The sequence below is a fragment of the Hylaeus anthracinus genome, unplaced genomic scaffold (genome assembly GCF_026225885.1).
Source record: "Hylaeus anthracinus isolate JK02 unplaced genomic scaffold, UHH_iyHylAnth1.0_haploid 11994, whole genome shotgun sequence".
In the NCBI taxonomy this organism is placed as follows: Eukaryota; Metazoa; Arthropoda; class Insecta; order Hymenoptera; family Colletidae; genus Hylaeus; species Hylaeus anthracinus.
In genome coordinates, this window is record NW_026534341.1 from 6458763 (window position 1) to 6481714 (window position 22952).

Genomic DNA, 22952 nt, shown 5'->3' on the forward strand with positions numbered 1-22952 from the left:
CGAAGAAGGCAAGTATTGACGGAACAAATATTGCGCGTGCGAGATAATCGGTGCCGCGATCGCATCATAATTACTGATTATGCAAATGATCTGTATCCCTTTTTACGCCACGATCGTGTTGGCGATACTGCGGTCCAAGCGAAACGAAACGTACACTCGCTGAATTTATTTCGAGGCGAATCGCGATAAATTTAAATAAATAAATACTCAATCGAATGGTGACATTAAAAAAACGAAACAGATTTTTATTCGCCGCAACATAATTTCACGTCGAACAAACTACCGTGCAAGTTTTTGCCTCGTGCTCACGGTTGGAACGTGATAAGGAAATATACGTATCGAAAAGCAATTAATAAAGGGGTTACGGTAATCATCGAATTGAATAGAAAACAGAGGTAAAAGTGTACACGTGTTTCATTTTAGTCAGAAAATTGTGATCTCTTTTGAAAAAAATATATGGGTTTTTTTCGAATATGTTAAACGTTTTGTTTTTCTACTAAATTTGTACCTTGTGAAAAACCGAACAGCAGATAATTCGATTGATACGAATATAATTACACTTTTTACGTATCGTCGTCATTGCACCGAGGGTAATTTCTACGTTTCAGTAACTGTTTTAAAGAATACTAATGGATCGCTTGTTTCTACAGTCATTTTTGAAATAGAACGAGGGAAATTTTGGAGGGTAGTTTCGCCCCCTAAACTTGGATTACCGTGGCTACGAAAAATACATGCCACTTACTTTCGGCTGCTATAGAACCCTCCAAAGTTTCATCAAAATCTACGTCGGACACTTCGCGGATGTTCCTCGCAGCAGTATGCTCGAATGAGCGACAACCTCTCGTTGCCGTAATAGAATTTATAATACTCGTAAAAGTTAGCAGCGAACCATTTCCGTTTAACTTCCCTAAAAGTTCGTTGATCTGTAGCACAGGCGAAGCAAGGGTGGCGCACCTCAATTATCGATGCAATCTCAAATCTTTCGGAACGAAATTATCCCTTGAGAGTTAACGATGGGCCAATTCTGAAGGCAGTTACAGGCAAAGTGTAACACGAATGACATAATTGTTTCGCGATTGAAACGCAAACGGTAAGTATTTAGGCGCAGTTCTCTTTTCTGCAACATTCGAACGTTTTAAGGCTGTACAATTGGAGCCATTTTTAAGACAAAGGTTTTGTTAAAAAAGTTGATCAGAATGCAGAGTTGTTTCAGGCTACGGTAGCATAATTGGACCAATTAACGTAATTCTCGATGTGGAAAATAACTTTATCCAAAACATATTTTATCAACTACCACTCACGAATCGGGAACGAAAGTTAGGGGTCGCTTACTCTCTGCAGTGATAAGACTGTCTAGTCCAACATTGTTTGTTATGCGCGTTAATAAAGCGGAGGAATGAAAAACAGCTGGAAATCTTCTAGCAACATTTTGTAATTATAAACGATTTTGGTTTCGAATGTTGAATACCGTGTTAAGATAATCTCGCTACGTGAACGTACAGGTAAGCAGCAGGTTTGTGATGTCTGCTTTCTCGAGTAGTTCTATCAATTTCGTCATTCGAATGACGAAAAGGAATTAATTTCTCATCGTCGATATATTAGCTCGGTTTGTACTGTTTAGAAATAGCCTTACAGCTTACTCGGAGATGATATTTATAGACGGTAATTACTTTCTTTAGCGGCTGCCCACGAGCCACAGGCTGGTAAAATACTTCTCCGAACGTTTCTTCAAAGTTACGTCCACTTTCGTCGACTCGAAGTTGTAAACCGGCATTAGTCGATAACTTATTGTATACTCTCTCCGACACTGGTTCACAAATTATAAGCTCAACTCGTTGGTATTCGTGTTATGGTAATTTCTCAAACTTACGAAACATTTGATGTAATATGACGTTGGTCGATACTTCTGTCGAGAAAAGGTTGCTTTCGTCGAACTTTTTCGTCGGTTTTTGGGCTCATTCTACACAATTTCTCAAACGAGTGAAACTTCCAGCTATATGAATCAGTCTATTTGAATGTCATAAATAACGAGACTCTGAATCGATTTTCAGAAGCGAGTTACCAGGACGCGTTCACCAAACATTAACGAGTCGCATCGTGTGTCTGCGTCGGTGCACCTAAGGTGGTAATTTTTGTGTTCTTGATACGCTAACTTGGTGCCAGTTTTTTCACGGAATTGTTCTCGTCGCAACAAATTCTTTGCAAGTAGTTCCACGAACGTATCAATAATAACGTAGCAATTTCCAGCCTCGCAAGCGTTGTTTATACTTTGCGCGTAAACGACACGGTCGTGTAACCGGTTCACGGGGGCGTAAAGGGGATCTGATAAAGTCGATAACACGAAGAGAAAAGCGCGGAGAGTCTCGAGGCTTTATATTTAGTGCGCTCATTTTTAACCAACCGAGTAATTATAGTCGGCGAGGGTATAGCGCGAGAAAACTGTGATCGATAGTTTGTTAAACTTGCTCGATTCGATTCGCGATACCGATCGCGGCGTGTTTCCGCACGCGGTATTACGTTTTTATCACGAGTCTCGCTATGCAATTGATTGGATACGCCCCACGGTGCTCTTTCTGATAAAACTTTCGGTGATAATCGCCAGCCAGCCCCTTGTACACCGTTCGTACATTTGTCTACGACTTTTTACTTTTAAATTCGTGAATATTATATATAAATATAAATGAAATCATTTTTAATAAATTCTGTTAGAGGAGAAGTATGATCGGTTTAGATCGAGGTCTATATATTTTCCCTTATTTTAGCGACAGTTTAATATGTTAAGAAACAGTACACGAAACTTTCATTATCGGTACTCTCTTGTATAAATACGGAAGGAGTTCCCTTCCTCCTCATTAATCGTAACTGTACTTTCTAAGAGCAAACGCACCTATTAGCTATTATACTTAATAGTTATAAATAATTTATAAGCACCTTCGTTAGTTTCAGCATTGCAGCGGTCAGTCGCATTCCTGTCTTCCAATCGAATTCTTTTGTTATTAAATCGTTTCGTAAGAACCAAAGCCGTCGAGTTTCCTTGCATAAAATTTAATTACACGCTCGTTATTAACACGTAATTGATTTGAAATTCGATCAGAGCCCCCCATTCAGGCCTCCGAGCGGTAAATTGAGGCGCATTTTATCGTTACAGTGTACATAACTTGGTCGTCGGGGTCAGTTGTCTGAATTTTAACAATGCATAACCAAGGGCGCGAACTCGGGTCAACCTTCAACAAGCGAACACGGTGACCCAATTCCGCGTTCGGCGGAAGATCCGCGTGTGCACACATGCGAAAAGCGTTAATGCCCCCAAATGGATTCACCTTGCATAATTAATCGATTCGCGCAGTCATCGTTCTCCTTTTTCGTTGCAGTTACACTTCACGAAATCCCAATGAAAGCCTCTTACGAACGGAAGTTGAGTAACAGCTGATCATTATACCCGGTTTTCCGCGGTACTGATGTTTCAATTCCGTTGCCTCGATTGCAGACGGTTTCCCCAGGGGTTGCACCACCTTTGCAGCAAAAAAAAAAAAAAAAAAAGAAACGAAATTTTTGTCGTACGACGGGAAAAGAATGAGTAATTGGTCGTTCAGATTTTGCGATATCGAATACCGTTCGAGTTTATTTGATGTATTCTCGAGCACAACGTGTCGCGAAATATGGGAAGGAAACGTAAAACGTCGATTTTGTTACCTCAGAACCAGACAGACCGCTTACTATAATCTGCCAAGCGAGCATAGATGAAAGTATGCGATGCGTCGCGTTTCCTTTGATAGTCGTCAAAGTGTTCTGAGTGAATGAATTCCTCGTCGAATCGGGAAGTTGTTTGAACCTCCCGTAGATCACTGTTCTTTCTGTGTCAGCATTCCGCGCTGGTCGCGGAGAGAGAGAAAGTATTAAAAGTGGGAACTGGAACGGTTGTCTCGACCAAATTTTATTCGCGAATTATTCCTCTTTTTAATCGAATACGCGCGAAATTGTTTCTAATTTGAATTTCACGCCAACGCGCGCGCAAACCGTGAAATTTTTCCAGAACGGAGCGAAAGGGAATAATAAATGAAGGGGAAGGTCGGAGGACTCCGAAGAAAAAAAAATTAGGAGTAGTATATTTTCAATGGGAGATCATGATTAAAAGTAAGGCGTAGCTTACTTGCCATGCCTGGCCTAAGATGAAGTGAATTTTTTATTAGGAAGCATTCTTCACCGTTAAAATCGCTTCTTTTATATTTTTCTTAACAAAAGGAGTGCATCGACACCAATCGCCATGAACCTTATATTTATTATTCGAAGCGTGTTGGCTATAACCCGAATTTATTTTACTAAAACAGAATATTCTGCTTTTTGTTTCAGAGGCCAAGCAAGATGACGACTATAGTAGCGCATCTGGTCCACGGATACAGGGACATAATGGATAATAGATCAGGTAAAGCGATTTTCTTCTAATGATTGTCGTATAATGATCTTGATCGAAAAAAAAACAATAATCCACACGGCATTGTCGGGCAATAAAAGATAAAATATTGGCAAAGTAGACAAAGTGACGAGTAGGTAGGTAGGTAGGTACACTTCGTATTACGTTATTAGTAATACAATATAACGTTAGTTAGATTAATTTGCCTTGCTCGTGAAAAATTTGAGCCAAAAACGATCTAGAGGCACGCTGGGTGGCACAGATACAAAGTTACTGAAATTCTCTCGAGATTATTTCGATCCCGAGGCGGCCACTGAAATCCCAGCCAGGAGAAATGCGACAGATTCCTTGGGAAAGCTTTCGCAACACCTGTCAAACGAGGACAAGAATCTACGCGATTCGCCGGAAAGAGAGACACGCCGCGACGATGGGAGACGAGGCGTATTTGTCGTGCATATTTTCAAAATGACCCCTCGCTCCTCGCGCGAAGCCGCGTGTGTCAATAAAGTGTCGTAATGTCGCTTCCATCATGTTCCCGATTTCCCTACGATCGGCTCGAGAACTCTCGAGCCCCGTTCAGACCAGTCATTCTGGAATTTCGAGACGCGCAACTATTGGCCAAACGAATGAAAACCGACGAACCGCCTCGTCAGCGTTTCCCAAACCGAACCAGCCGCTCGTGAAATACCTTTCTTGGAATATGTTAGCGCAATCTGCTCCCCTCAGGTATTCTCGAATTAATGGATGATAATTCACCAGTCTGGAACGAGCTGTTATTTAAAAAAATTCTTAGACGCGTTGTATTCCGTTGACGAAATTCTTTTGGCTTCGTAAGCTTGTAATTTTTGGAATTTTCTATCTCGTCCAAAGAAGATAGATTTGATTCTTTTGCCTGTTTGTATAGGATGAATAACTTAAAAAATTTCGATGATCCTTGAAACAAGCTATTTTAAGACCCGAAACCGCAAAAGAATTAGAATAGAAGGGGTTACTATAAACTAGTCGAACCCTAAAAGACCAAATGAAAGTTGTGTACCTTGTGTTTTTATGGAACCAGTCCACGACAGACTACCCCAAAAAGAGCAATTTCGCAAGCACTTGCTTTCGTTCTTGCATTTCGCACGTATTTTCTGCCATTAACGACTGCCCTCGTCTCAGCGAAACTCGATCCACGGAATTTTTTCCCCGGATTTTTTCGTCCGGCAACGATCCGCCACACACAATCACCGCACACGTTTTCGCTTTGAAGTAAGCTGAATTTTTCTAGAGGTGAATCAGTCGATCGGTTCGAAACGACATGTCCATTTCTCGATGCGGTCCAACGAATCGTGAAATACTTTACTTGGAATATATTAACGCAACCCGCTCTCCAGGGTTATTCCGCGATTCCTGTTCTCAGCGTAAACACCGCTTTCGTTTGCTCTTGTTTCCTGCAAGGATCTTATTGCGGACGCAGAGTGGAATCCCGCTTGATCTGCGTCGTGTTTTTAAATCAACTTTTTACTTAATTCGAGATCATATTCCCAGGATGATTCAGCGGATTTCCTTTGTGTCTTAAGTTTCTTGGTAACTTCCTACGAACCATCGGGATGACAGATATCAATTTACAAACTGCAGAAGCAATCGAAAGATTGCGAGGAAAAACGTGTTTCTAGGAGAAAGGGATATTTTAGAGTCGATGTTAGACGTTCAGGTACGCGTTACCGTGATAAAATAATTAAAAAAAAAAAAAAAAAAAAAATAGCAATCAAAAATTCAATTTTATCTATCTATACATAGTAACAGCTAATCAATGACACTATCTTTTAAGCAGCGTTTCGTACAGGTACAGAGAACGTTACAGGCAAAAATGTGCATTTTTATTTATACTGTCGTTTAGAATAGACCATGACTTGCAAAATTTGGAGTACAAACAAACTCTGCACAAGTATCAAACCTTGGTTTAGCCAAGATAAAGGGATGGAAAGAGGGAACATACGTTAACCCTCGTCTTTTATTTCGCCCCACTCCGTGAGAAACTAAATAAAAAATTTCACTTTGTCGAGGTGGGATGGTGCAACTCGATGGACACTGTTCCACTTGCAATGTTTTGCAAGTCACGTGGCGGTGAAGTGCCGCGGTGGCGGAACGTTTGAAAGTAGACGGGGTTGGACGTTGTTCGTCGAGACGATCGCGTTGCGTTTCCTTGCCACAGCTCTCAGGTTTCCGCGCCATCGTGGATTGATTCGCGAGCAGATCGTTGTAACCTGCATAGGGACTTGCGAGGGGTTAAGGGGCTCGAATTGACCGGCCCTTTTTTTTTTTCATGTTCCCATGGTAGAACGGCGCGTGGATTATCGATTTAATATCGGCAAGCCAAGCAGGCCGTATTTTCCGCTAATCGTGTCACGTGTAGACCAAGAGGCGCCACTTGCCTGATTACACCGTACCTACTGCATCAGTGGAATCCGTTCTTGCATTTACTTTCGACGGTCGTTCGATTAACGCGTTCAACGCCGCGCGAAATTGAAGGCTTCCAGGGAGAACCCGTGGAAACAGGTCAAATCGTTACCTTGCGATATTCGGTGATACGAAAGTAGCTATTGTGCCGAGTTCTGCGTGCTTTCGTTCTTCTTTCTCTCCTGTTTCGCGCGAGTATCGAGCCGATCGATCTGCCGGTACCCTTAACGAAAGATCTGCTCTTCGACGGGATATCGGTGACGCGGATAACACGGTTGACTAGCTAACAAATATTTTTCACGAGATTGTTACGTGTGTCGTTCGTGGAAATAGGATTCGTTTCGATCGGGCGTATTGTGTCTTCTGAAAAAATTCGTTTCGTCTTCGTCGAGGGTATCGAACTCTGTTTAGTCGATTAGCGCAATGGGTTCTTACTGCTTTGACCGTCCGAATTCGATTCTTTTGCTAAGAGTCCTGAGTAAGGAATTTTCTTCTTGCACACGATTGAATTACCGTGACGTACGTAATCTCCGAGTATCAGCAGTAGAACCCGCGAGTGGCAATATTTTACGCCTGTCCGATAAAAGCAACGACTTCTGTAGACTGGTTCTCGTACAGCGTGGAGCGACTTACAGTGAAAGCTCTTTAAGTCCCTGCGCGGTAGCCGTCTATCGCAAGGGGTTGATATCGCAAGAGTTGTCGAATTAGAGATGTGGTTTACTGGCGTGTTACAAGGGCGTTTTATACTCGAGGGTTGTAACGGTTAATGTATGCTCCCTGCGCGGTACAAACACGCCCTTAACATTGAGTTTTTCGTATTGGCAATTTCTACGAGGCGAGGGTGGATGCGCCTCGAGGGATTAACCGCCTCAGCGGCGCCAGAACAGAGGGTATTTCCTCGAGTTCTTTTTAACAGTACCATACCACCGATCGAAATGAATTTTTTTGTGTAAATAAAAGATGCAATGATGTACTCGTCGATACTACCACGTAATATTTTTGTTTCGCTCAAGTTACGTCCGTCACTGCTCCCCAAGCGATGGACGGTCGCGCGTGTTGGTGCCTGTGACGAGGTAAATAGAGTGCTCGTAGGAAGTGGATAGTTTCTAGCTTCCCCCTTCGATAATCAGTACCATTATCGTGTTCTACGATTCTTGGAAGTCAGTCTACGATGACTAACGGTTGAAAAGACTCATGGTCAAGCCCGTATGGTGCGCACGACTGCCCCAAGAATCCCAGTTCACCCACTGTCGGTCGGCGAGTGTGTCATTTAGGTGACGAGTCGTAAATTCGTTCGACCCTGTAACGTACCGAGGGGTACCACGAATGCACCGTCCCTATCGCTAATTAATGCAATAGAGCGGCGTTGAAATTGAATTACGCCAATTGAGGAAAGTCGAAATGAACATCGTTGTACCGGTTCCTTGCGAACGATTCGTGTGGAGGTGTTCCCATGTTACTAGGAAAATGTTAAACGAGTAGAAATTTAGAGTAATTGTTCGGATTCGAGTTATTTTCAGTGAACGTGAGTTTTGTTGAAATTTGTATTTGACGTTACAACGACTGAATTATAAATATGTGGGATTAGAAGAAAACTAACGTGTATCGATTATAGAGGCCGTCGAGGAACGTTTCGATGACTCGGACTGCGAGTCATGCAACGGCTCGCTCGTTTAGCCGATGACATAGTATGTGGGTCAGAGCAGAACTGTAAAAATGTTAGCCACCGCTGGAGGATAGTCTTGTAACAACATGTCGGTTTCGAATGTGGCCAGGTCTTTTCACAGAAATACGATACTTTGTATGCCTTCGGTAAATTCGATATAATCTTTCGTACGATAGACCTGCGAGCACGAATGTTACACGACGTTTGCAAAACAACTCGAGGATTCTAAATAGGTTCGAGGTGCATCGAGCAGAGGTTCTCGATCTGTAAAACGAAACGGAGGAAGACTAAAATCCACGCTAAGAGAGATAAATGAATGAATTTTTCAAAAGATAAAATAATCACGCGATAGAGATTGAAGCTTTTCGAACTGCGAGAACATCCACGCGAGAGGAGCTCAATTTTTTCCACCAAAAAGAAAAACGACCGTCCCCTTAATCCACGCGGCAACAGTATGCTAAATATATTTCTTATAAAGTAGCGCGAAAAAAAAACCACACAATGAAAAAAATTGCTCTGTGCTGGGTGGTCGTCGAGTCGCAGAAGCGTGTCCAACGGTGTGCGTCGGCGTGGACAACGTAGCGGCGCGGTGTCATCGTCGTTCGTCCGGTTCATGCGAGTGCAAGGGTAATTTACCGGAAGGTCTGGCGACCGCCTCCTGAACGAACTGCCGCGTCTTCTCGCAGGGAGGTTGGAGAAAAAAATGGTCGAGAAATTTACCCAAGCTGACGGGCAAGCAGGGACAGACCTGCTCTCGCGTCGACGAATTTTCCACGGCTGATGATCTTTCTCTCATGCCGCTGCTCTCTTATGGCTTCCCTAGCGTAATCGAAATCGCTCCACTGCCGGTTACTGTTGCGATTCGTCGACCGTGCACGCTGGCTCCCGGATAACTACACGAGATTCGCCCTCGATAAACGTAACAAAGCCATCCCACAATTTGAAATCGTTTGCTCGTTGATATCATTAGTACGTTAGCTGTACAATTCTTCCCTCTTTATGTTTTCGGTAACATTCATCTATCCTCGTGTTAACGAGTGATGCATCGTCGAAAGCGTTTGAGTTAAAAACACACTGCTTGCCGCGACCATCATGATTTACGACCTATTGTATTCCGATGGAACAAGTAATAACGGCAACGCATATAAAAATATAATTTTCAGTAATGGTTTGGACGAAGTTCCTTGACCTTATGGACGAATATATGTATACACCCTTCGCGGTCAAAGGGTTAAACAAGGGTTGCCGTACCACTTTCTCTGTGGATATCGACCTTTCTTATCTCGAGTCGAGACCGAAGCTCGCGTGTGTCTGGTCTCGCCCGCGTGCCTTATCGAGCGTGGGATGAGTCACTCGCTAATGAAAATTTCAACTTTTGCTTTATCGTCATCAAAATGGTATCACAGAATTAACGAGAAAATAGGACACCTCATTTTGACTATTTTTAGTTCATACGTAATAGGACATGGTCCCAGAAGTAATTCGAGTAATGGTCGAATTAAAAATAGTTTAAATGGGATCGTATTTGGACTCATTTTCGTCGTGGAAATATTGCCGATCCACTGATCATGTCCTCGCGAAGATCATGTTACGGGAACATATTTTTCGTGATCGGTGAACGTCAGCCTGTAACATTTTTTCCGATTTAAACCGACCCATTTTTCGGTGCCGTTATCAGTCTCGACGATTCCGTGGATCGGTTAATATGGATCATCCCGTAAGGACAAAACAAGCACCGATGCGTGTCTTTGTCGATTATTTTTCGCGCAAATGGATATCGAAGTTCTCGAAACTGCTACCTCGTTTTGAAAGCCGTCATCTGCAGAAGAACTCGGCAATTTTTTGTGCGAGCTTTTCGGAATGCTGCGACAGTAACGCGATGAAAAGTTGGAATAGCGTGCGTCACGGTAGTTTTAACGTAGCTCAAAATTTTTGTCGGAGAATGGTTTCCCTTTCCCTGGTGAATTCTCATTCGTAGTTCCGCGAGTCCGCGAGCGTTCGCCGACCGAAAATACATTGCGAAAGACTTTCTTGGAAAACTTCGTCCGTAATCACGCTGCGTGGAAAATTACAGTCGCACGACCTATTTGACGCAAGTGTATTTTACTATTTATTATGAATTTTTAATTAAAATACAAATCTCGAATCGCAGAATAAAATTTGCTCGACTCCGAACAAGTTCGTGACATTTTGTACAAAACATTTCCTAGCGATTACAATTTTAAATAAGTCCCTCTCAGTTTATGCATGTCACCTGCTTTTTTAGGTCGCTTATGAATTTCCGACGATTAATGTATTTAAATACGAGTACAATGTAAGCATATTGTCTCACGAGGGAGCTGTTTTACAATTGTTTACGACGACTCATTCGTCGTTCAAGATTGTTTTATATAACAAATATTCCGTCGAGCAGGTCGTCGCTCACGAAATTCGCAGCGATGCAAATCGGGTTCGATAACGTGGCCAACAAAATTCGGCGTGACATTATATTATTACCTAATGTGATATTAATATTGAGCGTGGGTAGGGTTATCGACCGTATTTAGGTCGAAATGTAAAATGGCTAATTAATATTCCTTGCTTTCTCCCACATTAACTTATACACGAGTAAATAATAATTCCTATTTTGGCAGACAAAATGAAATTCCTGCGACAGGGAATTATAGAGCGATATACGATAACACTGGACTATTGCTATGAGGATTATGCTTTTCATTATGCTGGTCGTGCAAAGATCGTCTTAACGATTCGATATATGCATCCGCGTAGCCTAGACTGGTTTAATGCATTCGTCTTTTTACCGACCTACCGTAGACGCAGGTCTGTGATACCTGCGCCAGATGCACGACGTCTAACGCCATTGCGTAACCCGAAGAAGTGGCTTTTAAACTGTCCGGCTGATTGCTCCATTTTTCGAGACGTGTATAATAATACCACCTTGTGAAATTGTCCAGTCTCCTTTTTCGCTGGTGTCTGTCACCTTGCTCTCTATTCCATTGTTACGTCATTTTTCTGCGCACTGCGATTCGCTATAATCGTCGACGCGTTCCTGAAACTGCGGACTGTCGACAGTTCGGTTCGCGTGACAAACCTCGTTGACAACTGGTACCATCGTCGGTTCTCCCAGAGCATGTCATTTTTCGTTAACAAAAAAGATGATGTATGCGCGAGATAATTAATTGTTATTTGACCGCAACACGGAACTATTTTCCATCCGTGGTAGGGTTACCATCTCCTCTGTTATCGTAGAAAGTGATATCCACTGTCTTCCGTAGAATTTTCCGAGAAGAAGGAGAGCTCTGATGCATACAATGAGAAGATGTACGAGTTCGGAGCGTGGGATGGAAAAGAAGTAGATGTAAGATGGGTGACGAGGGTTAGAAGAACGAGCAAAGAGAGTGGATGAGTTAGGAGGATTAAGTTAGCGTGGGAATAAGTTAACCCTCTATTGCAGCGTTTCTCAAATAAAATCCGCGTGTTATGTACATCGTGTAATATGGAAAATGCTTTCTGTAATTCTTTATTCTAGCTATTCTAGTTGTGCTCCAATAAGGATTTATTTTCACTCTAGGGAATTTGATTCGACTCTTTGAAAAACGAAACAGTGCGCACGATTGGAGCTCGAGGCTTGTTTAATTGATATTTTATTTGACAAGCAATTCCGCGATGAATTTTTCCTAACAAGCGATGCAATTCCACATGGAGTTCGCGTTGCGATAATTTACAATACGATTACCTTGCGTATGACATCGGTGGAATAATTGATTGGACAGTGAAATGCTTCACGCTCGGTCCGTGGCAAGGACAGAGACGAGGACAGTTTGTCAACACTTGAAACTTTCAAATTTCAAATTGGAATTCCAAATTCGTCGCCGTTATTTTTCGACGATACAGAAATAACGAAGATATTTGGGATTCTTGGTTTCGATCATTTATTCCGCATAGTTGAAAATTTCCACGATATTAAAACTCTCAAAGAATCGACGAAAACGGGCCGCAATGTAAACACTAAGCGGTACCTTTTTTCCATCTTATGCATTTATTAAAACTCTAGGAAAAACATGTTATGATCACAAAAACAAAAAATCACGATGATTGTATGCGTTCATTTAATGTCGGCGGCCTCAGAGTCATTTAAGTGTTGATACTCGATCATAGTAATCTTTCTTTTTACTGAATTGTTAAATACTATCCAGAGCTTTATCTTGTCTATTGGATTAGAAAATATCACGCGTATACAGGGTAATTCTTACAAGGTGACCGACGCGATTATCTGTGAAATTTGAAGTCGTATCGAAAAATTGTTCAGACAAAAAGTAATCAGTTTCAAGGAGTATAAAAGGTGACATAAGTATTTTTATCTGGATAGAGGCGGCTCCGAGATATCAAGGTCACCTTCATTTTTTTAAACGGAACGCGATATTTTTTCTTTGACCGGATAATAGTCGTTTTCGAGACGAATTCAACGACTTCATATTTCGTAGATAATCCCGTCGGTCACCTTCGAAGAATCACCCTGTATATTGGAGCAATTATCCCATGCTCTGTTCCGTTCGTGGTATCCGCCACTACAGCCGCGTCGGCCATTGTTCTCCTAATGATGCCATTGTCTCCGTGAACCGGCCCGAAGAAAGTAAACAACGAAACGGGGTGAACGTAAAATTCGCGAGCCTCGAAACTTTTGAGGTCACCGCACTTTTCTTTAACTGCGAATTTTCAAGCATTCGAAGGAAAACAAAGAAAACTGCACAACAGCTGAAAGATGCGGCAGGAAACCTATCAGAGCGCCATTACGGGAACTTGTTTACGCGTGGACTGAATACTCGGTTACGTGACTACGAATTCACCTGATTTCAAATTAAGGCTTCTCAAACCTCAGGTTAGAGGATTCTGCAGTTTGTTAAACTTTACGTTTCGATCGGCAGGAATCGCTGGCAAAGATTCGATGATTAAGCGCGGTTTTAACGTTATTACCGGGGGTTGGGGAGGTTTAATTAGCGGGTAACCGTGGATGAAGTGGATGCGGATTTGCTTGGCCGAGAGTGAAATTCGCAGGGATTCGTCGGCGTTGCTCGAAGCGGAATCTTTCATTTGCTCGACCGTCGCCGGTGGTTTCTGGTCGTGCAGGCGAGGCGCCGCCGTAACGCCTGGAGACTTTAATACGGCTTTCTAAATAGAGGCGCGTTGCCCCTTTAATTTCGAGACTGCTGAGACTCGCTGGTAACGATCCTCCATTGAACGCGATATTAATCAGCCTGGCGTCGAATCCGACTCGGCCCCGATTCTGACTTACAAGAAACTTCGCTGATTTGTAACGGGGTCAAAAATAAAGGATAGGTATTCTTTATATCGCTGGTAATTCAAGTTTAAACGATGAAACTACCCTCGAAAATTTCACCCCCTTAATGCTACTTTGAGAACTATTGGAACATTGGAATCGATGAGAGTTTCTGCTTCGCGATCCGCGAGGAAGGAAAGTATCGTAACCGAGAGAAATGTTGGATAACGAACCGAATGGAAATGAGAGCCGATTCTAGATTTCGATGCAGACGTTCCGTAGACGGAATCTTTTGATCTCTGTTGCACTGTCGTCGATTTTATGAAAATAGTGGGTTTTTTTTTTCGAATTTCTAAATTTAGAATAATTTCAAGGGCGCCTCATGAATATGTATTACATTATCCAACGATCGAAAGTTACTGTCGAGGATCCCAAAATACTTCGAATCCTTTTTTTTTTCTCTCCAGTACCGGGAATGCAAATTTGGTAAACATCTCGAGAATTTAAGAGAGAAAATTTCGATGACTCCACGCTTCGATTCGATTGTTGAAACCGAGAAATTCTTGCCTCGCGATTTCTCTCATTTTAACCGGGCTGTATTCTGATTCTAGATCCCAGGGTGAAGGATTGGGCGATGATGAGCAGTCCTTTCCCGACGATGGCGATATGCCTGTCTTACGCTTATTTCAGCAAGGTTATGGGACCGAAGATAATGGAAAACAAAAAGCCTTTCAACCTTCGCCATGTCCTGATAGTGTACAACTTTATACAAACGATATTCTCCACATGGATCTTCTACGAGGTTCGTTTCATCTTTCTTTCTTCATTCCTTTTTCAATCGAAATTAATTACAGTGGATCGTGCGTAAGTGTCGCTCATTCTGGACGGGATGACACGAACGGAACAGAGAACTCGAGATTCGATGTTGAGAAGGGGTCGGAGCGAGGAAGATCTGTGAAAACGAGTAGAACACTTTTACTTTCATGCTTCGATGATTCATTATTTAACTGAGTCATCGACGGTCGCGTGTCAGAGATAACGCCGAGGCTCGTCTCGAGCCAGTTGTCTCGGGAATTGGTGGGGATGACCACGCGACACATATGCAACAGATTTCAGCGACACTTACCCATGATTCGCTGTACGTCTACTTTTGTTTTTCTAAAGACTCTAATCGCGCCGAGTTGTGTCTGTCAGATATTTAAAAAAAACGTAGTCGATGAATGCTCTAATTATCCACACGGAAACGAATCAATCGTCGACCGCCATCTTCCAGTATAATTAAACAGAAGCCATTAAAGTGTTGCGTGTTGCGAACTGGTCTTTCGCTCCAAGGCACTTCGGACCTAATTCTACCTTTCGTTGGTCAAACTTAGGTACATTACGGAAGGAGAAAATGATACACTTTAGAAACGATCATTGAACGGGTAAACGACATTTCTCTCGATGACAGGTATACACTTACGCTTGCACGATCGAGTAATCGACACTCCTAATAACACGAATCCTGAAGAGTTCTAATTAAACCTTTTACGTTTAATCGTTGTGAGGAAAGATAAGTAAAACGAAAAAATATTCGTGAATGAAGAATTCATTTCGAAAAAAAAAAGAAACATTCGAGGAAAGGATGTAATTACCTTAGAACAACAGGTACCGTTTACGCACTTTCTTTTCTCGTTAAGCTCGATAAAAGTCAGTCTCTTATCTTTGTACTCTACGCTCATCTGAAAGGGTCAACGTATCGATGGAACACGCTTTGATACGCCCTTTCCTCTCGGCAGTTTCACGATTTCTATCCTGGCACAGAAACACGCATACGGTTGTGTACCGCGCTCAGCCGACAAACTCGATAAAGTAATCCCATTCCGACGTGTATCATCGATCCCCGCGCAGAATAATTAATAGCCGGCCTCGGCTGCGATACACGCCTGTCCCTTATTCGTGAAAGTTATTGCCTGCCGGCTACGATTCGGCGCTTCGTGGGTTGCATAAGTCGCCCCATCGGCCAAGTCAATGGTATTCATCGCGCTGTCTGGATAAAATGATAGCTCCGCTATCCGACGAACTGTCAGACGATCGTTGACGGGCAAAACTTTGCTCGATACCTGTTCCAAAGCTCGGACTTCGATATTGCACGTATTATCACATTCTGAAAATTTCTAGGAAGCTACAGTGGGTGTAGTAAGTATTCGTACACCGATCAATTTCCAAAAAAACTGTGTAAAAATTGTAATTTATTAACTTATTTTTTATAAACAATGACATTCTACATGTTTTCGGAAATCTCTAGAATAGATAGATTACAACAAAAATAGCTATTTATGTAAGTTGCGAAATTAACAAGAAAAAAACAATTAATCGATAGAAATGTTGAAGCAATAAGTATTCGGACAACTGTTTAAAAGTACTTTATCGGAAATTTGATGTTTTCTAATTCGTACGAAGCAATAAACTAATGTAAAATATCATTGATTATAAAAAAAGAAGTTAAGAAACTACAATTTCACACAAAAGTTTTTTGGGAAATTGATTGGTGCACGAATACATTCTACGTGGCACTCAACGTACACGAGTACTTTCCAGTAAAAAAAAAAAAAAAAAAAATCGCACGAATGCAGATAAATGATCAACTCGTGCATTTTCTGCATTTATGCAAGCAGAAAATCGTACGCTGAATGTTGTAAAAAAGGTGTGGACATACAAAGGAACAAGGAACGATTAAAGCTGCTTCATCGATGTGAAAAAATGTTTCGTTTGCAATTTAATAATTGCGTAACTCTACTGCCGGCATTTTGAGCTCGCGATGGATTTCCAATTCCATGAAAATGGACGCCGCAGATCCGATGACGCAATGTGTTCCGATCGCTGCGGTGTATGACGAGGGTCAAGAATGCGCGTGAGTATTTAATCAAATACCGATCGTATTTGGTTTGCGTTTAGTATGTCGCATGTGTAGCCGAGTACAGTTATCTCGTGAGAATCGTACTCACGTAGGTACGTTGTCGCGTAACTTTCTACGCATTTTTGATCGGTCCAATTATTATTTGCCTATACTTACCGATCACGGTCGGTACCACGAACCGTCAACGAAAACTGGAGAAAAAGCGGAAGATAAATGGTAAAAGTACGTTACGGGAAAGAAACGGGAAGGGAAAAGATCAATGTTAAAGAGGACCGTCCATGCTCGCACTTCCCAAAAGAGTTCCTAGCGGTTAGTCGTGGCGAGAAACACGAGAAATTCGAAAAGTTACCAACTAGTCTTTAGTTTCCCTGGCGCGGGTCTTTGTTACGCGGAAAATTGTGTCAATTTTCGTGTAAAAGAAAGAACAGTTTGAGCGAGCGTTCGTTCATGCAGATTCTGAAATTGGTAGCGAGCTATTATCAGAAGATGGGCCTCCTCATCGACACCCCTCGTGCATATTAGACTCGATCGAAGACCGTGAAGTGACGTTTAAGAACCATCTTCAAATATCGAGGTTACGTCGTCGGATTTTATCGAGTGGCGACGAGGGGAATCGTCGATGTTGACTGGAAGAATGTGACCAGTCTATCATCGCCAGAATCGAAGCTGGCGAATCAATTGGAAAACGGAACTCTTCGGTGTATCTCTACGATTCGGTTCTATTTTATTCGAGGAAAACTGATAGGTCTTCGGTTTAAACAGAAGTATTGGTCGTTTTAGTGCTGGATTGATCATCGCTGCAATTTCCTTCCACGTTATTGTATTACAATTAGAAAATAATTGAGTTATTAATAGGAGAACTTATAAGGAAATCGTTGACTAGTTTAATATTATCAGAGAGGATAGTTTCCAACCTTTAATTTGAGATCATCTTCGGAAATGTCAAAATAAATTTAACGACGGACAATAATCACGTTAATGGACACTTGATCGAGACCAATTTATCTTCCTTAGGAAAATTCTTCGCGTTTCTCTATGCATACTTTTTTCGATTTCAACTTGAACGCTTAGCAAAAATCTTAAGTGTAACGAATAATAACGTACAATTAGCGTTCTCGATTATAGTGCTAAAAGTTAGACAGGTAATCGTTCTACGTTTTTTTTTTCCTATAGTATACATTTTCATCTAATTTGATAATAAAAATTTACACGTTCGCGTAAACACAATTAACAATTGTAACTGCGATAGAATAATCAAACTCTGGACTTAATCATGCATTATGACAGACGGTTCGAGGCGATTTTTATTGGCGACGTAAATGAATCTAATGAAATTCAAATGAAATTTGCAAACGCAGCAGGGCCGTTCTTTGTCGCTAAGTTAGCTACCGGGATCGATAGAGTTCCTCGTCTTTTGTCTGCTTGGTCTTTCCCTAAAAATTACTCTCCACTGACTCTTCGTTTCGTAGCGATTGTTATTCGGCTAGGACGCAAAGACATAATATAAAATTATTGATTAAATTTCAAATTTAGGAATGAAACTGTAGGGTGTTTGCAATCATAGAATGAAACTACATACCTTATTAAACAAACAAACAGTACTATTTGTATTTTTCTTCGTCGTTTATTATTTCAATAAAATGCTGCCTACCTCTGCCACTATTGGTTTTTAATTGGAGCACGCCACGGCGAAAAGGTTAGTTGATTTAGTCGCATCGAAAATAACGCCAGATCGCTCACCATCGTGAAAATTAATTTGTCAATCTTGTTAAAGAAGTGAATTTACATTTTATTTGCCCAAGCCCACCGTTTGGTACGGTATTTTGATCAGAGACAGGTCGTTAATCTTCCGGTTCGACTCGTGAAGAATTAATCAAAGCCTCGATGCAAATTTGTCTGGTAATAGACAGATAATTGAGATCGTATAAATGCAGCGTTCCGTCATCGCCAATGTTATCACTATGTATCAGTTCTAATCTGTATCATTTAATCGACGCGAGCCATCAAGCAGTTCCGCTGAAAGATGAAAAAAAAGGCTAACAAGCATTTTCTCTTTTTTATTGTATTCGTTAGTAAGTTGTAAATGTATTCAATCGCTTACTATTTCTTTTAGATCACAATTAAATCTTACATCATTTTAAAGCACTCTCGTAAATATTACATAGTAAAATAATCTAAGAGCTTCTCGGAACGTTCGGAAATATTCCCAGACGTATCGGATTGTAAAATTGAATTCTTTTCGTGTATTCGTCTATGTATTTCATACTTTTCATTTGTACGTCAGAAACTGTGCATAGGAGCTCGATAGCGAGGAGCCCGATATTAAACACACGGTATTTATTTTACACAATAACCGATCGCTCTGATTGCTTCGAACAGAGTGCATCATCGAAAGCTGTTAATTTCTGTGACACGCGCAAAAAACAACGAACGCGACGCATCGAATCGAGATGATCGCCTCGTTTCACGTTTACAGGCGGAACGCAGACTAAAGTTAGCGAAACGAGTCGGAAAGTAGAGCAGAGCGTGGCTGGCAGAATTTTAACCGACACACAATGGAGCATTTGCATGGCGAAGTTGGTCGAAGTATATTATAATACATTTGGGCACTCTTAAAAAACAATAATATTCGTACCCGATATCCGTTTCCTTCCAAATCCTTTCCTTTTATCGAGTACTTATCGCAGAGATTCGACTTTCCCAGTGGTCGGGAACAAATTGTGTAATATTTCCAAGGTACACTTGTAAATATGAAAGAGAAGACAAATATCCGAAACTTTTAGTCGGAAAATGTACGCCAAGATTCCTCATTCGAAGAATTCTGAACTTCTCGAGCTTCGTCCGGAGATAAATGAACATCCTCTTCAAGGTTGGAAGATGGGAATGTTAGCAATAATTCCATTGTCTCCTTTACAAATGGATTTGTTTTCCTCCGCGGGGTTTAATCTCGTGAAAAAAATGCAAACAGGTTTCCAAGATAGTGAATCCATTATTGTTCAGCAGGTACTAGCTTAAAAAAACTTGTTCTTTGCGATGCTCGTGCCGAACCAAACCCAAGTAAGAAGTATCACGAAAAAAGGATAATGATTTCTCGATAATATAGCGTAGCGTTTGGTGATGAAAATTCTTAAAAAAGTGTGGAACGCTTTAACTCATTAAATAAATAAACTGGTGCGAAAACTACTATAGCGTGCGTACAGTCTCTGACGCGAGATCACACCGCGTGGCCTTGACACACAACCACGCTGCCCCGACCATAAGCACGACGTGTTCTCGTTTGAACGGACGCCGGCCCACGCAACTATACCAGAGCTTTTCTAGCCGTTTAACACGGTCAAGTTTAATGGAATGTCGCGTTCCCTATCCCCTACGACACGAATCGAACATCAAGAGAATTCGATATCCCACAACGTCGACCATGTTGCACGATAAACGCACTCTGAATTTGATTACGATAATCCTTCGATAAAACTGACTCTCTGCGTATACTTTTATCGAGTAAATATTGTGTAAAAAGTCGCATACTCGTACGGAAGTGTTTTTCCCTTCAAGTTTAACAAATAATACTTAAACGAGTATTTTACAAATGCTGTAATTTCATGGATTGATTTGCATAGTCCAACCATCGTCGTATTTAATGCACGAAGTGTTACGTTATTATGTAACGACATTCTACTTTATCCTTTAGTTTTTTTTCTCTGGCTAGCTCTTTACATGTGCTTCCCCATTTTTTCAGCAATTATTTCAGCTATATAATTATCTTGACTTTCAAGGAGTTGTAATGATGTAAATCTTGCTATACACAACAATCCGAATAGAAACTTCATGAAACCATGTAGCATTTCTTTCACGAGTATATTATACTCTCACTGAGAGTATTTGAGTATCGAATACGTAGCGCACATGCTCCAAAATTCTGGTGTGTTACTCCAGTACTTTAACGTGTTCGCCGCGAAACATTTCATTCCACGATTCAAATACCCATATGCATCCAGAAAGTAACGCATAGACGATAAACAATCTTTCATTGGCTGTCTCTGTTTTTCGATATCACGACGAGTCCTTCGCGGGCAATCGTGCCATTTTGCTCGTTCTTGGTCCGCGAATGCAATCTCGGTGCCACTTAGCCAGTTATCAAGACACCGAGACGACCTCGCGAGTTTTCGTTTCCGTGCCACGCTTACGTGCGCGGTCTCATTTCCTAGCGTGTGTTGCTTCCGTTAATCGGGAATTGCTCGCGCGATTACGAAGCTCCGCGACCGTGGCCACTGGAATGGTCTCGTCTCGCTCCGAGGAATTACATAGTCGGAGCTTCTACTTACGGGGTTACGCGGTAATACGTACACCGACGATTCGATTGACCCTGCAGCCAGAACTGGGATAATACTTTGACCCCACCCTGTGGCCAGATCCGAGACAATATTAATACAAGAACAGCCAACTCTTTCTCTTTGCTTCCTTTTCCATTATGTACAGATTATATTGAGTTGTCCAGAAAGTTCGTGGCAATTTTTAAGAAAACTTTAAGAGCAGGTTGTCCCAAAAGTTTCTTTCGCTTTATTAATAAGTAATATATCCACAATAGTTTACGTTTTATGTTACATTACTGAATTGTGCACAATTCATTTCGCTCCATTACTGGTACAACATGAATATCTATGAAATTAGATTGTCTATTTATATAAACACGACCACATCAAATAATTGAGTGCAACTCCCGAAAGAAACTTTCTGGACAACCTAATATATTTATAGAATTACATAGGTACCATTTTGTTCCACATCTTTCCATCTTTTAAGAGACGTGTACATGTTATTTATTTTCAACCATTCCGATATATTCAGACCATGTACCTACCAAAAATCGACATGGACTGTCAAGGCGACCAAATATTTCTTCCTGCATGAAAAAACAATCGAGCAAAGTATTCCTAAATACTGTCTTCGACGATCAACAATTTCTATCGAACGAAGTCCACGCCACGAGTAGCGAAGGGGTCGAAAATCGGTCCGTTGACACTGTAGGCGGTCGGCCAGGTAGGTCGTCGTCAAGGGTTGAATCACGATCCGGTTGGCGCCGAGATCGATCGCGGTTTTTAGGGTCGCGCGGAACCCGTGGCCTGGTTCCCGCGAAAACTCGCGAAAAACACGCGGGGGAAACGCGGAACAAACAGAAGACCCATTGTTCGTCGTTCTCCGAAGGAGCGCGAGCTTTTAGAATTTTAAATACAACCGACAGTCGTCTCGCGACAGAAACGTTAGCCGAGGACTCTCTTTTGTGTTTCCCTGTCCCTCTCCCGTCGCTACTCCGACCCCCCTTTGGTGGCTTTCCCGGCTTCTTGATCGAACAAAGCGAGCGAGACAGAGTTTCTCGGTGAAAAGCGAGCGATCGTGCCTCTATACGCTGATTGTCCGTCGAGACTCCCCTGAATGCAAGCCCTTTTATTGTCCTCACTTTCCGCCGTTTTCTTGTTTCAGTACTTGATGAGTGGCTGGGCGAAAGGATACAGTTTCCGGTGCCAACCGGTCGACTACTCGAACAGCCCTATGGCGCTCAGAATGGCGGCCACATGTTGGTGGTACTACATCAGCAAGTTCACCGAATTCTTCGATACCGTGAGTATTACTTCCCCTCATTCGTTCATAAAACTACAATCGTACCTAGTTGACACGTTGGCGCTGACAAGCTAAAACTTTTGACAATGTCTATAAAGTTCAAATTTTGTCACGAGGCCATCGAAGATTAGATCATTTAACATTCGTCGCAGTAATTCACTTTTTAACGTTATACATTTATTGTCGTTATTGTCTCATCTTTAGGATTTATTTTCTTAGTTCCTTAATGAAAAGTCCTGTCACCCAGAAATGGCGTCCAATGTGTTAAGTGAGATCATCTCGAGGTATTTTATTTATCCGGTTTCCTACTTCGACTGTTTTATACAAAATGCTAGAGTTTCCTATGGTCCAAACCGTATCGCGATAAACTTATTCAAAAAGAAATAGGTTCAATAACGATATCAACAAAAGTCCAGGTGACCGTACTCCGTACATTTCGAAAAATACAAATGCATTCCTTGAGCGTTGGATGTTTTCCTCCAAGCTGTGGCACGATACCCTTTTAAATTTGCCAACAAATCGGACGGTAACTGCAGACCTATTTCCTGACTTGCATCCAACCCGTATCAGGCTGAATATAAATCAGGCCATAGCACTCGGAACGGTTCTTCTCAAGATCACGGATGATGCCAGGAGGGCATGA

General features: G+C 41.8%; 1 protein-coding gene across 1 annotated transcript in view; it reads left to right on the forward strand.

Moving 5' to 3' along the window:
- Window positions 1-22952, forward strand: part of LOC128888335 (elongation of very long chain fatty acids protein AAEL008004-like) — a 39839-nt gene that overhangs the window by 10855 nt on the left and 6032 nt on the right. The window contains exons 2-4 of the mRNA XM_054145082.1: window positions 4351-4423; window positions 14406-14596; window positions 22172-22309. Of these exons, the coding sequence (XP_054001057.1) occupies window positions 4363-4423; window positions 14406-14596; window positions 22172-22309 (390 nt within the window). The 5' untranslated portion in view covers window positions 4351-4362. The remainder of the gene's footprint in view (window positions 1-4350; window positions 4424-14405; window positions 14597-22171; window positions 22310-22952) is intronic.